The 12,987-nt window shown below is 32.4% G+C and overlaps 2 protein-coding genes across 2 annotated transcripts; both read right to left on the bottom strand.

Moving 5' to 3' along the window:
- Positions 1-878: 878 nt before the first annotated feature.
- LOC139844134 (probable serine/threonine-protein kinase PBL1) lies at positions 879-1,935 on the bottom strand. Its single transcript, XM_071834345.1, has 2 exons — positions 1,451-1,935; positions 879-1,301 (listed from the first exon to the last, which is right to left on the bottom strand). Exons 1-2 carry the CDS (start codon positions 1,808-1,810, stop codon positions 1,011-1,013), a joined length of 651 nt encoding a protein of 216 aa, XP_071690446.1. The 5' UTR covers positions 1,811-1,935; the 3' UTR covers positions 879-1,010.
- A 5,426-nt stretch (positions 1,936-7,361) lies between these two features.
- Positions 7,362-12,555, bottom strand: LOC139841423 (receptor like protein kinase S.2-like). The gene is made up of 4 exons (XM_071831641.1): positions 11,503-12,555; positions 9,977-11,098; positions 7,922-8,818; positions 7,362-7,772 (listed from the first exon to the last, which is right to left on the bottom strand). The coding sequence occupies exons 1-4, from the start codon at positions 12,424-12,426 to the stop codon at positions 7,482-7,484; spliced, it is 3,234 nt and encodes a 1,077-aa protein (XP_071687742.1). The 5' UTR covers positions 12,427-12,555; the 3' UTR covers positions 7,362-7,481.
- Positions 12,556-12,987: the final 432 nt, after the last annotated feature.

Raw genomic sequence — 12,987 nt, 5'->3', positions numbered from 1 at the left:
ACAGACATTTACAAAGTAGTCGACCGTCTACTGCCTTGTTGTTGCTGTCTACTGCCTTGTGAGTGTCTACAAGGCAGTAGACAGCAACAACAAGGCAGTAGACAGCAACAACAAGGCAGTAGACGGTCGACTACTTTGTAAATTCTGTCTACCACCTTTATCTCACCGTCGACTACTTTGTAAAAATGGTAGTAGACGACAGATAAAGGTGGTACTGCCTTGTTGTTGCTGTCTACTGCCTTGTTGTTGCTGTCTACTGCCTTGTTAGTGTCTACAAGGCAGTAGACAGCAACAACAAGGCAGTAGACAGCAACAACAAGGCAGTAGACGGTCGACTACTTTGTAAATGTCTGTCTACTGCTTTGTTCTCGCTGTCTACTAATCCTGCCAGTAGATGGGAATTCGTCTACCACCTTTATCTCACCGTCGACTACTTTGTAAAAATGGTAGTAGACGACATATAAAGGTGGTAGACGGAATCCCGTCTACCGAATGGTGTAAAAAGACAATTTAAAAAAAAAAGTGTATTTTGTTTGAAGCCTAAAAAAAAAAGTGTATTTTGATCAATTTCCCCGATATATTAGGAAAGTAAAGTCATACTCAATACATGTTTGTTTTACTGGCGTTTGATTTACAGGTCATGAACATCAGAGATCATGATGTTCATATATAGGAGGCTGAAAAATGATGATTACGTCGGCATTATAATAGGTCTACCATGTAACCACTAACCACATATGCTGGCGTGTATGTGTAATGCCCCTAGTACTTAACTACTTTGTATTTAATTAGTATTAGTATTCATGTTTCCCTTGTTGAGGTATATGGTTTGACTACAATCACTCATCTACATAGTTGAAAAATTGTGCCAAAAAAAAAAAAAAAAAAAATGCAGCAAATTTAACTTAAATAACCACTTAACGTAATCAAGCTGTCTCTAGGGACTTATATGTTCGTACCATGATTGAAAGTTGAAACAATTCTGACAACCTATGTAGCTAATGGATGCTTCACACATAAGAGATCTCGTTTATATAGTTCTTGTCGACTAACTTCTGAAGTACGTCTCGAAGTTTCAAGCTGGTGATTCCAGTTGACATATTGTCCACGAATCGTTTGTACGATTTTGGTAATGATAACAACATATATAGTGCCAAGTCCTCTTCTTTTATAATCTCATTTATGGTGGACAACTTCGAAACTAATCGATTAAAGGTGACAATATGGTCACTCAGATCACCTCCTTCTTCGAGTTTCAACGAATACAAATCTTTTTTGACAGCCAATCTATCGTTCAACACCTGAAAATGTTTATTTATTAAAAACATATGTGTTTTTAATCACTTTTTATATGTTTGTTTAATTCTAGATAGTTCCAATTTTATTTGCAAATAATGATTGCCATTTAATTTGTTGAAATACGGAAAAATTGTAAATTGTGAAATCTTACTTGGATATCTAATGCTTTCTTGAGTTGCATATATACTTCATCCGCTTTTGGTCGTTTTTCTGGCTCTTCATGCAAGCATTGATAGGCAATCCTTCCAAATGTAGCTAGCGATTTGGCTTCAACTTGTTCCTTAATACCCTCTAAAACAATCTCATCAACTAAGAAGTCTTGAAATTGCTTAGATTCTCTAAAATCCTTTACACATGCAAGTGTTCCACACAACATCTCAAATAAAACCACACCGAAGGAATAAATATCAGATTCTTTAGTTAAAAACCCAGTTTTCCAGTAGACGGGATCACAATACACGGGATCACAATAGTCGAGTGACCCTGGAACATCATTAACGAAATACTCCATCTCTTGATTTTTACGAATTATCAAAGAAAACCCAAAACCACATAATTTTGGACTCCAATCTCCATTTAGTATGATATTAGCGCTTTTAATATCTCTATGTACAACCGATTGTTGTCTTGCAAAACCATTATTATTATTAATATTTTTGTTAATGAGTGATTATTACTAACATTAATTATTAATATTAATTAATTAAATATAGAATTATAAATAAAAGAGGTATACAATTATAGATATATGAATATTGTTATATACAGGATATAATCCAATATATATACACATATACAAAATACGAATGGATATATACACAGATATGCAAGTGCAATGCATATTACTAACTACCACCAAACAACAAGCACGCAACACTTTCTCCTTCTTAAGAACACCGGCCACTTTTATATTATCAACACAGTTCTCCGTCACCACACACCACCCGATGAATCACCACCTTTACAACAACCCTTGAAAGACCCTATTGCTCCTACTTGGATCGATTACAAACCAAACTCAACATGATTAGGACAACCATATTGCTGCTCATGCGGGTTCAACTTACAACAAATCGAAAACCCATGATGTACACTAAGATGATTGCAAACATTCGTTGCTACAAGGTCACACCCGTTTTATTAATATTATTTTTGTGTTTGGTCGACAATCTTTTACTACTATTATTTTTGTGTTTTGGTCAACAATCTCATCAAGAGATACCCCACACACTATTACATTTTTGATAGTGGGTAACATGGGGAAATTCTAATTTAATAAAGTCTAAAGCAAGTGAAAAGGTTACCGGTCAAATATTTGATCCATTTAACATACGCAGTATTATTTGTTTTCTTCCTTGATGGACCCGATAACAACCATCTACTACTCCGTATTATTTTATTTTTATTTTTGTTTTCTTTTCCTCCGTGAACTAATTTTGTCGATCCCAGATGTTACAAGACAAAACTCGATTATTGCTGCTATATTAAACGTTCAATTATGCTTTATATATACATCTCTGACTGCAATTGGTGATATGAAAAACAGAAAAATAGAAGAAACTTACCAGTTCCCTCCCTCTGTTCGCGAGTAACCTTTTTATCCATAACTCAAAAACGCATCAATCTTCACAAACTAAAATTGCAATGTTTTTAGGATTCTTTTACTCAAACTACCTGCAAATTTACAACCTCAAATTCATTCGATTGATGACTAATTCTCGAGTCAAAGTTTATGATTCAAAAAGTCAACAAATGTTCTTAAGTCAAATTCGAATTCGTTTTGAAGTCTTTGGATCGATTAATGATTGAGAAAGTTTCTATGAAGTATTTGAAACACAATTTATGTTACAAGTATTAGCTAAAACGTTTTTAAAATCGAAAAACAAATTTTTTTTTCTTTTATGCAGCGACTGCCGCAGGCAGTTCTTGTTCTTTTTTTTATTTTTTTTTCTTCTCAAACCAATTAATCATAAATAAGTGTTATTATGTTGGATATTAAGTCCTAATTTATTTGCAAACTCGTCATGTTGGTTTCCATTAGCTATCTGGTCACTAGTAAATTGGAGAAGAAGATGGGTATAGAACGAAATAAATACTGGTTATATATATACAGGTGGGTTATAAAGTCAGAAAAACGAATTTAGTTTAGTGGTCAGTGTGCTTGTTGGGTTATTGAGAGGTCTCGGGTTCGAGTCCCGCTGGTGGCATCTTTTTACTTTTCAGCCTATTTTGAGAGGTAGTGATTTTTGTTGTTATTATTATTATTATTATTATTATTATTATTATTATTATTATTATTATTATTATTATTATTATTATTATTATTATTATTATTATTATTAATTATTGTTGTTGTTAAATTGTTATTATTACTAATATCATTTATATGTTTATTAGAATAACTAGAAATATTATTATTATGGTTATTACTAGTATGACTATTATTAACATATTAGGATTATTATTAATATTATCTGTAATAATATTAAAATTTATATCATTTTATAAATTTTAGTATTATCAATATAATTATAATTATAATTATTAATATCATATTTATCATTGTTATTACTATAAGTATTACTACTATTATTACGATTAGGATTACGAATTGATGTTACAGAAACTTTAATTATTAGTTTATAAACTAAATATGAAGATTAGGATTATGATTAACATAAGTATTGTTGTTAATATTATCACTAGTAACGAAATTACTATGATAACTATTATTATTAAGTATTATATATTATTATAAGAATTATTATTTTCATTATCATTATTAATAAACTTTTTATTTTATTTAAAATTTCTGTTATTAACATCATTATAAAATTTATTATTAAAACAAACATTAATATTAATATTATTATTAATAGAATCGTTAATATCATTATCATTATTATTAATATTAGTATTATTATTATTATTATTATTTTAATCACTACTAATATTATGTTAGTATTATTATAATTACTATTTTAACAACGAATGATATATATAAAATATTTAATACATATAACGTAACAAAATTATCTTTTTTTATATAAAAAAATGAATATATATTAATAACGAAAAATATAAGTTACTAATATAAAGTTTTATCATTAATAATAATATAGATACATATAATTGTTCGGCTACAAGGATATGTATTAATATATATACAAATGATATAGGTTCGTAAATCCGAGGCCAACCCTGCATTATTTAGTTGTTCAATGTAGTCATATGTATTTTTACTACAAAATACATTAGGTGAGTTTCATTTGCCTTTTTACCCTTTATATTTTTGGGCTGAGAATACATGCGCAAATTTTATAAATATTTTACGAAATAGACACAAGTAATCGAAACTACATTATATGGTTGAATGATCGAAGCCGAATATGCCCCTTTTTGCTTGGTAACCTAAGAATTTGGAAACCGATCTCCAAATTGACGCGAATCCTAAAGATAGATCTATTGGGCCTAACGAACCCCATCCAAAGTACCGGATGCTTTAGTACTTCGATGTTGTTTTATCATGTCCGAAGGATTTCCCGGAATGATAGGGGATATTCTTATATGCATCTTGTTAATGTCGGTTACCAGATGTTCAATCAATATGAATAATATTTTTGTCTCTATGCATGGGACGTATGTTTATGAGAAATGGAAATATGAAATCTTGTGGTCTATTAAAATTATGAAATGATTATCTATGATAAACTAATGAACTCACCAACCTTTTGGTTGACACTTTAAAGCATGTTTATTCTCAGGTATGAAAGAAATCTTCCGCTGTGTATTTGCTCATTTTAAGGATATTACTTGGAGTCATTCGTGACATATTTCAAAAGACGTTGCATTCGAGTCGTTGAGTTCATTAAAATTATTATTAAGTCGTTGATAGTTTGATATATTATGAAATGGGATGCATGCCTGTCAACTTTCGATGTAATGTGTTTTAATTTTGTGCAAACATATTCTTTTTTTTCTATCTTCATGTCATATTCGGTGAAAGAGAGGAAAGAGGGAAAGAGAAATCATGGGTGGAAAGATGAAGGTGGGTTAAATATGATTTTTTAATTTTGTGAGAAATCATTTTTTAATTTTGAAGTTCATGGACCAAATACCCCATTTCATGTAAATCACAGGGACCAATGGTCCAATTTTCTCTTAAAAGAAGAATGTAAACGGACGATTTTACCCATCACGTGTTTGTCACGTGTTTCCACTTGACGGAAGAAATAAACGACCGTCAGAAATTGGGACCATTTACACCGGACATGTAAACCACAAGGACTACGAACCTCGTAAATGAACATCAGGGACCATTTACCCCATTTCATGTAAACCACATGGACCATTTATCCAATTTTCTCTTTATAATATCCTCACACCACTCTACGATTACAATAACGGAATTCGTCGTCGTTATTAAATTACCAAGGCCACCATGTTCGAACATTCATACAATACACTCAATTTTAATTGAGTATAAACAACACAAAAAAAACACAATTGACTACATCAGGCTAATATTTTGCTCTGCTCTTTTATTTTTTATGTGCTAAAAAGACTCCATAGAATGCATGCTATGACCCACGTACGACCCACTAAATATTTCTCATATTTTCAAGCTATGACCCACTCTTTATCCCTGGAATTTTGGTTTCACTAGAATACCAATTCTAGCTTCACGTGCACTTTAATTTCCAACTGCTATTTCATAATATGCTCAGCAACATTCAGTTTGGGCTAAGCTTATTTGATTGGACTGCTACAATTGTGGGTCAAAACTTGGGCTTTCAAGATTACCCTAACACACCACACGAGATGAAAGGAGATGACTCTAATAAACTCTTCTTCTTCTTTTTTTCCCCTCAACCTCTTCACCTAAACCCAACAAAAAACTCCTATTTATAAGCACGACACAATAAAAACCTAAATTAGATTACAACTCAAATCACTAATTAGATTTTTACACACAATATATTGGGAAATTGTTCAAAATACACTTTTTTTTAGGCTTCAAACAAAATACATTTTTTTTTAAAAAATTGTCTTTTTACACCATTCGGTAGACGGGATTCCGTCTACCACTTTTATCTGTCGTCTACTACCATTTTTACAAAGTAGTCGACGGTGAGATAAAGGTGGTAGACAGAATTCCCGTCTACTGGCAGGTTTAGTAGACAGCGAGAACAAAGCAGTAGACAGACATTTACAAAGTAGTCGACCGTCTACTGCCTTGTTGTTGCTGTCTACTGCCTTGTAGTGTCTACAAGGCAGTAGACAGCAACAACAAGGCAGTAGACGGTCGACTACTATGTAAATTCTGTCTACCACCTTTATCTCACCGTCGACTACTTTGTAAAAATGGTAGTAGACGACAGATAAAGGTGGTACTGCCTTGTTGTTGCTGTCTACTGCCTTGTTGTTTTCCTGTCTACTGTCTTGTTAGTGTCTACAAGGCAGTAGACAGCAACAACAAGGCAGTAGACGGTCGACTACTTTGTAAATGTCTGTCTACTGCTTTGTTCTCGCTGTCTACTAACCCTGCCAGTAGACGGGAATTCGTCTACCACCTTTATCTCACCGTCGACTACTTTGTAAAAATGGTAGTAGACGACAGATAAAGGTGGTAGACGGAAACCCGTCTACCGAATGGTGTAAAAAGACAATTTAAAAAAAAAAGTGTATTTTGTTTGAAGCCTAAAAAAAAAGTGTATTTTGATCAATTTCCCCAATATATTAGGAAAGTAAAGTCATACTCAATACATGTTTGTTTTACTGGCGTTTGATTTACAGGTCATGAACATCAGAGATCATGATGTTCATATATAGGAGGCTGAAAAATGATGATTACGTCGGCATTATAATAGGTCTACCATGTAACCACTAACCACATATGCTGGCGTGTATGTGTAATGCCCCTAGTACTTAACTACTTTGTATTTAATTAGTATTAGTATTCATGTTTCCCTTGTTGAGGTATATGGTTTGACTACAATCACTCATCTACATAGTTGAAAAATTGTGCCAAAAAAAAAAAAAAAAAAAAAAAAAAAAAAAAATGCAGCAAATTTAACTTAAATAACCACTTAACGTAATCAAGCTGTCTCTAGGGACTTATATGTTCGTACCATGATTGAAAGTTGAAACAATTCTGACAACCTATGTAGCTAATGGATGCTTCACACATAAGAGATCTCGTTTGTATAGTTCTTGTCGCCTAACTTCTGAAGTACGTCTCGAAGTTTCAAGCTGGTGATTCCAGTTGACATATTGTCCACGAATCGTTTGTACGATTTTGGTAATGATAACAACATATATAGTGCCAAGTCCTCTTCTTTTATAATCTCATTTATGGTGGACAACTTCGAAACTAATCGCTTAAAGGTGACAATATGGTCACTCAGATCACCTCCTTCTTCGAGTTTCAACGAATACAAATCTTTTTTGACAGCCAATCTATCGTTCAACACCTGAAAATGTTTATTTATTAAAAACATATGTGTTTTTAATCACTTTTTATATGTTTGTTTAATTCTAGATAGTTCCAATTTTATTTGCAAATAATGATTGCCATTTAATTTGTTGAAATACGGAAAAATTGTAAATTGTGAAATCTTACTTGGATATCTAATGCTTTCTTGAGTTGCATATATACTTCATCCGCTTTTGGTCGTTTTTCTGGCTCTTCATGCAAGCATTGATAGGCAATCCTTCCAAATGTAGCTAGCGATTTGGCTTCAACTTGTTCCTTAATACCCTCTAAAACAATCTCATCAACTAAGAAGTCTTGAAATTGCTTAGATTCTCTAAAATCCTTTACACATGCAAGTGTTCCACACAACATCTCAAATAAAACCACACCGAAGGAATAAATATCAGATTCTTTAGTTAAAAACCCAGTTTTCCAGTAGACGGGATCACAATACACGGGATCACAATAGTCGAGTGACCCTGGAACATCATTAACGAAATACTCCATCTCTTGATTTTTACGAATTATCAAAGAAAACCCAAAACCACATAATTTTGGACTCCAATCTCCATTTAGTATGATATTAGCGCTTTTAATATCTCTATGTACAACCGATTGTTGTCTTGCAAAACCTTTATGAAGAAATTTTAACCCGTTTGCAATGCCTAAGCATATCTCAAGTCTTTTTGTCCATGTAAGACTAACATCATTCACATGGCTATTGAGAGTATTTACGTTATATGCATTTTCATAATTTTCATAAACGATAATTTTATCACCCTTTTCCTTGCAATAACCAACAATGCCAATAATATTTTCGTGTTTATGCCCAAAGAGGATTTCAAGCTCTCTTAAAAAATTATCTTCTTCTGAAGATTTGGTGACCTTTAAAATGACTGGAATTTTACATCCAATGTCATCTAAAACTTCTCCTCGATATAACATCCCAAACCCTTCATTTTTAATGAAATTTTTTTCACTAAAGTTTTCGGTGGCCAATTGCATGTCCTCTAGTGAAAATTCAAGAATGTCCTTGCGCGTTTCCTGTGAACCATGAGATACTTGATAACATGATAACATGATAACTTACTCAAGTTTTTACTGTATGGCAATGTAACGAATTCTACGGAAAATTAAGACATCATATCGAGAAAACTTACAAGCTTTTCATTTCATTTAACAATCCCCTATTTCAGCGACATTTGTGTTAGGTAGGATCACTGATTAGTCGAATGAGGGATTAAGAGATAGGTAGAGCGAGAATTGCTATCATTGGTGGACCTTTCCGTGACTTTTGTTGACTTACATTATGTATACATAATTAACAAAATCGACCTCCAATTTACTACCATACAAATGCCCACCTTGAAATTTTAGATATAGATAAATATGTTGTATTTTGTTTAGGATTTAGATGATTATTAGTTTATTATTATTAATACTAAATTATATTAAATCAAAAATAAAATTTCATACGACTATAAATGATATTTTGTTTGAACCTTTACAATTTAGAAGTTTTTCTTTGTCGTTTTAAATACATTAATTCACTGTTGTTTGTTCATTTTTGAAAATCATATACATCTGATGTAACAAATACTATAATGATCTATACTTTAATGATCATCCTTGCAAGAAGTTTCAAAATAAAGGTTATATGTGTAAGTTATGAACTTACAGGATGAAAAGTAAAATTTGAATGAAAGCATTGGGAGCATTCTGTAAACCTTCATCTTTTACGTTTAAAAAGACCTTCAACCAGGGATCCAAATAGACAAATGGTATTTTTATATTATTGACAAAACACAGTTATATAAATAAAGATCACACAGGGTATAAAACTGATACCGATACAAGTAATAAATAATAAGTTTAATAATGGTAATAATCCATGCACTTTACCAGTCTAACATCAACTTTCTTTTTGTAAGATTAGAGCCCATAATTTAGTGTTAACTTAGCTTTGCAAAGCTTGCCGTTAAAAAAAATAAAAAAAGAAAAAAAATAAAAAGAAAAAAAAAAAGAAAAGAAAAAAGTGTTAGCTTTGCTTAACCATTTTCTAGAAAAGGTATCGATTACACCGGTCATCTTTTAATTGTTTAACTATTTTACCACTTTAACATAAAAAAGTTTTATCAACTGTTTAGAGGTCAAGCATACAAAAACAATAATTATTGTATTGGATTAAAAGCATTGACTTACTTGAAGGCTTAATGCAATTTCAAGTTCCTTGGTGATGTCTGTCAGTTTTGGTCGCTCCCCTTGAGTTTCTGCTAAACATTGAATTGCAATTTTTGCAAATGTTTCCAGAGACTCTTGATTAGGTCCCACCTTCATACCAAAACAACGTTCCTCAGTTTCTTCCATTACTTGTGGGTCTACTATTTCCATTAGTGTTCCCTCGGAGAAGCGCCTCCGTGCTACCGCTGCAAGTCCCTTGTCATTTTCATCGGTGTAAATTTTTTCATAGGCCAATGTTCCAGAGAATACTTCGAATAAAACAACTCCGAATGAGTATATGTCTGATTGCTTTTTTAATTTACCCGTCTTCGAATATTCAGGATCCAAGTACACACCAGTGCCTGCAATTCTATCTGTCACGATAGTGCTTGCCAATTGATTCGCACGGTAGAACTTAGAGAGCCCAAAGTCAGCAATCTTGGCCTCCCAATTTGTTCCCAATAATATGTTGGCACTTTTGATATCACGATGTATTATCCTTTTTTCATCACTCATTTTTGTGTGTAGATAATCCAACCCATGTGCAATATCAAGGCAAATTTTAATCCGTTGAACCCAGTTAAGATAAGTTTCTTTCTTTTTGCCTTCCAAATAATCATCAAGTGAACCATTTGGAACAAACTCATATACAAGGATCAATTCAGAATCTTCATCACAATAGCCGATAAGTGACACTATGTTGGGATGGTTACATCTACGAAGCATTTCAATTTCTAGAAAGAACCCTTGTCTACCTAGCCCATTTTCATCCTTTAAGATATGTTTTATTGCTACAGTGTGGTGTTTCTTAGGACATTCCTTATTAGGAGTTTCATTCTTAGGAATTTCCCTTTTGCTCTTCCCTCCCAAAATTAAAGTTGCGTTTCTTAAGAATTTCCCTTTTGTAAAAAAGTTGCGTTTCTTAAGAATTTCATTCTTAGGAATTTCCTCTTGATTCATCCTTTGGATTTCCAAAATTAAAGGATCATAAATGGGAAGTTTTGCTTTATACACCTTACCATATCCACCAGATCCAATAAGGTATTTTTCAGCAAAATTCTCTGTGGCTAACTTCACATCATCAAGTCCAATCTTGATGATTTCCTGCAACAATTATTTGTAACAAAAAGAATATGAGTCATGTAGCTTTCTTGTGCTAAAGTGCTAGAAAGGACGATAATGAACGTTCTTAATGAACTTCTGTTAAAATAAGTTCATGCGTTCAAGTGCTCGAGGGATTGCTTATTAATTCATCAAGACAAACAGACAACGGTTTCTAAGTATATCTTGGGCTTAACCAGTTTGGAACTAGTTTTCTCCACTAATAAATATGTAACAATCTATTGAGAAAAACGAGACTATTATGCTCATAATAATTGATTGGTTAAAAAAGATATCATTTTTCTCTCAAAACTTTATTGATTATTAATATCTTGGATCCGGATTTGCCCATCTAATAACACAGAACAACAGAAAGAAAAGTTTACAAATAAAAATGATATGCTTACCGGATTTTCATGTTTCCATTGAAGAAATAAAGCTTCCTCAAGTTGTTTCACAACCTCGGCCATGTCTGGGCGCTCTTCACGTTCATTATTCAAGCATTTATTAAGCGTTTCTAGCAAAATGGTCAATGCTTTTGAGTTCATTTGTTTGCATATATTATCATCAAAGTGTGTATACTCGATTTCAGGAATCTTCGGAAATTTCTGATAGTGCCAGGGTTGATATGCGTACTGCTGACAAAACACGTCAATCAAAACCACACCGAAAGAATACACATCACTTTTCGGTGTGACAGTTTTGGTCCTTTCAAACTCTGGGTCAATGTAGCATGAGGTATATCTGATACGAGGAATATCTTCAGGGTTCTCAAATAAACCAACAACCTTAGCCTCAAAATCTTTATCTAAAAGAATTCTATAGCTGTTGAAAGCACCGTGTATGGCATGACAATCATGGATATGACTCAAGGCTCGGGCAACACCCAAACATATTTGCAACATGTGGTAACATGTAAGGTTTTCACGGATGTCTAAACAATATTCTGACCTGTAATCTGGATCAGATGTGATGCTTAGTATTTGTTCGAGACTTTCCATAAATTCACACTCACTAACTAAGTAACCGCAGTCGTACTTGTCGTAACAAAACCCAACAAAAGTGGGAATATTTTTATGCTTAAAACGAGAAAGCACTGAGACCCATTTCAAGAGCTCTTCTTTTATACTCGGAATTTGTTCTACAATAATATTGATCCTTTGACCAAACTGATATAGTTCCCCTTTGTGGACACTACTCTCATACATAACCTGATATCTTATAAAACTAAACCTTTGGATTTTGTTTTTGGTGTCAAAGTTATTGGTAGCAGCTTTGATATCAGCATACGGGATACGTAAGTAATCAAGTTCTTTGAACAAAGATGACATGATGATGATAGATCTTTGATTTAGAGACAAATTGTGAAAAAGTATATGTTGATTTTTGAAGAAATTGAATTAATGAAAATCAGGGATAGTTGTAGGAGCATCGAAGTACACTGTTTGTTTGTTTTTCTCTCTCTCTCACACACACAAAAAGTTGTTTGCCACTTTGAAGAGACTGTGCGATGATAATGGAACTGATGATAATGGAAGTGGAATGTAAAGTGTAATCTGTTAAAATACTCCTAGAATTTCTCAATGGATCATCCACTTTTTAATATATCCAACTTATTACTGATACTGATATCTATATTCCGTATCCAATAATCTAATACATAAATAATAATAATTAAAATAATTATAATAATAATAACAGTAATTATTACGGAGTAATAAATAAGAATAATCATAATACAATAGCGATAGAGATAAAGGTACAGTATATCCAATAGATTCATGCCGTGCGTATATGTGTAACACCATCCATAAATATATATTCAAAATTTCATTTACTTTTCATAAAAAAAAAAAAACAAATCGAAATTTGCATGTGGTAATTTAGCAGTG

This window comes from Rutidosis leptorrhynchoides, chromosome 4, assembly GCF_046630445.1.
Source record: "Rutidosis leptorrhynchoides isolate AG116_Rl617_1_P2 chromosome 4, CSIRO_AGI_Rlap_v1, whole genome shotgun sequence".
NCBI lineage: Eukaryota > Viridiplantae > Streptophyta > Magnoliopsida > Asterales > Asteraceae > Rutidosis > Rutidosis leptorrhynchoides.
This window is presented reverse-complemented; position numbering and strand designations above follow the sequence as displayed.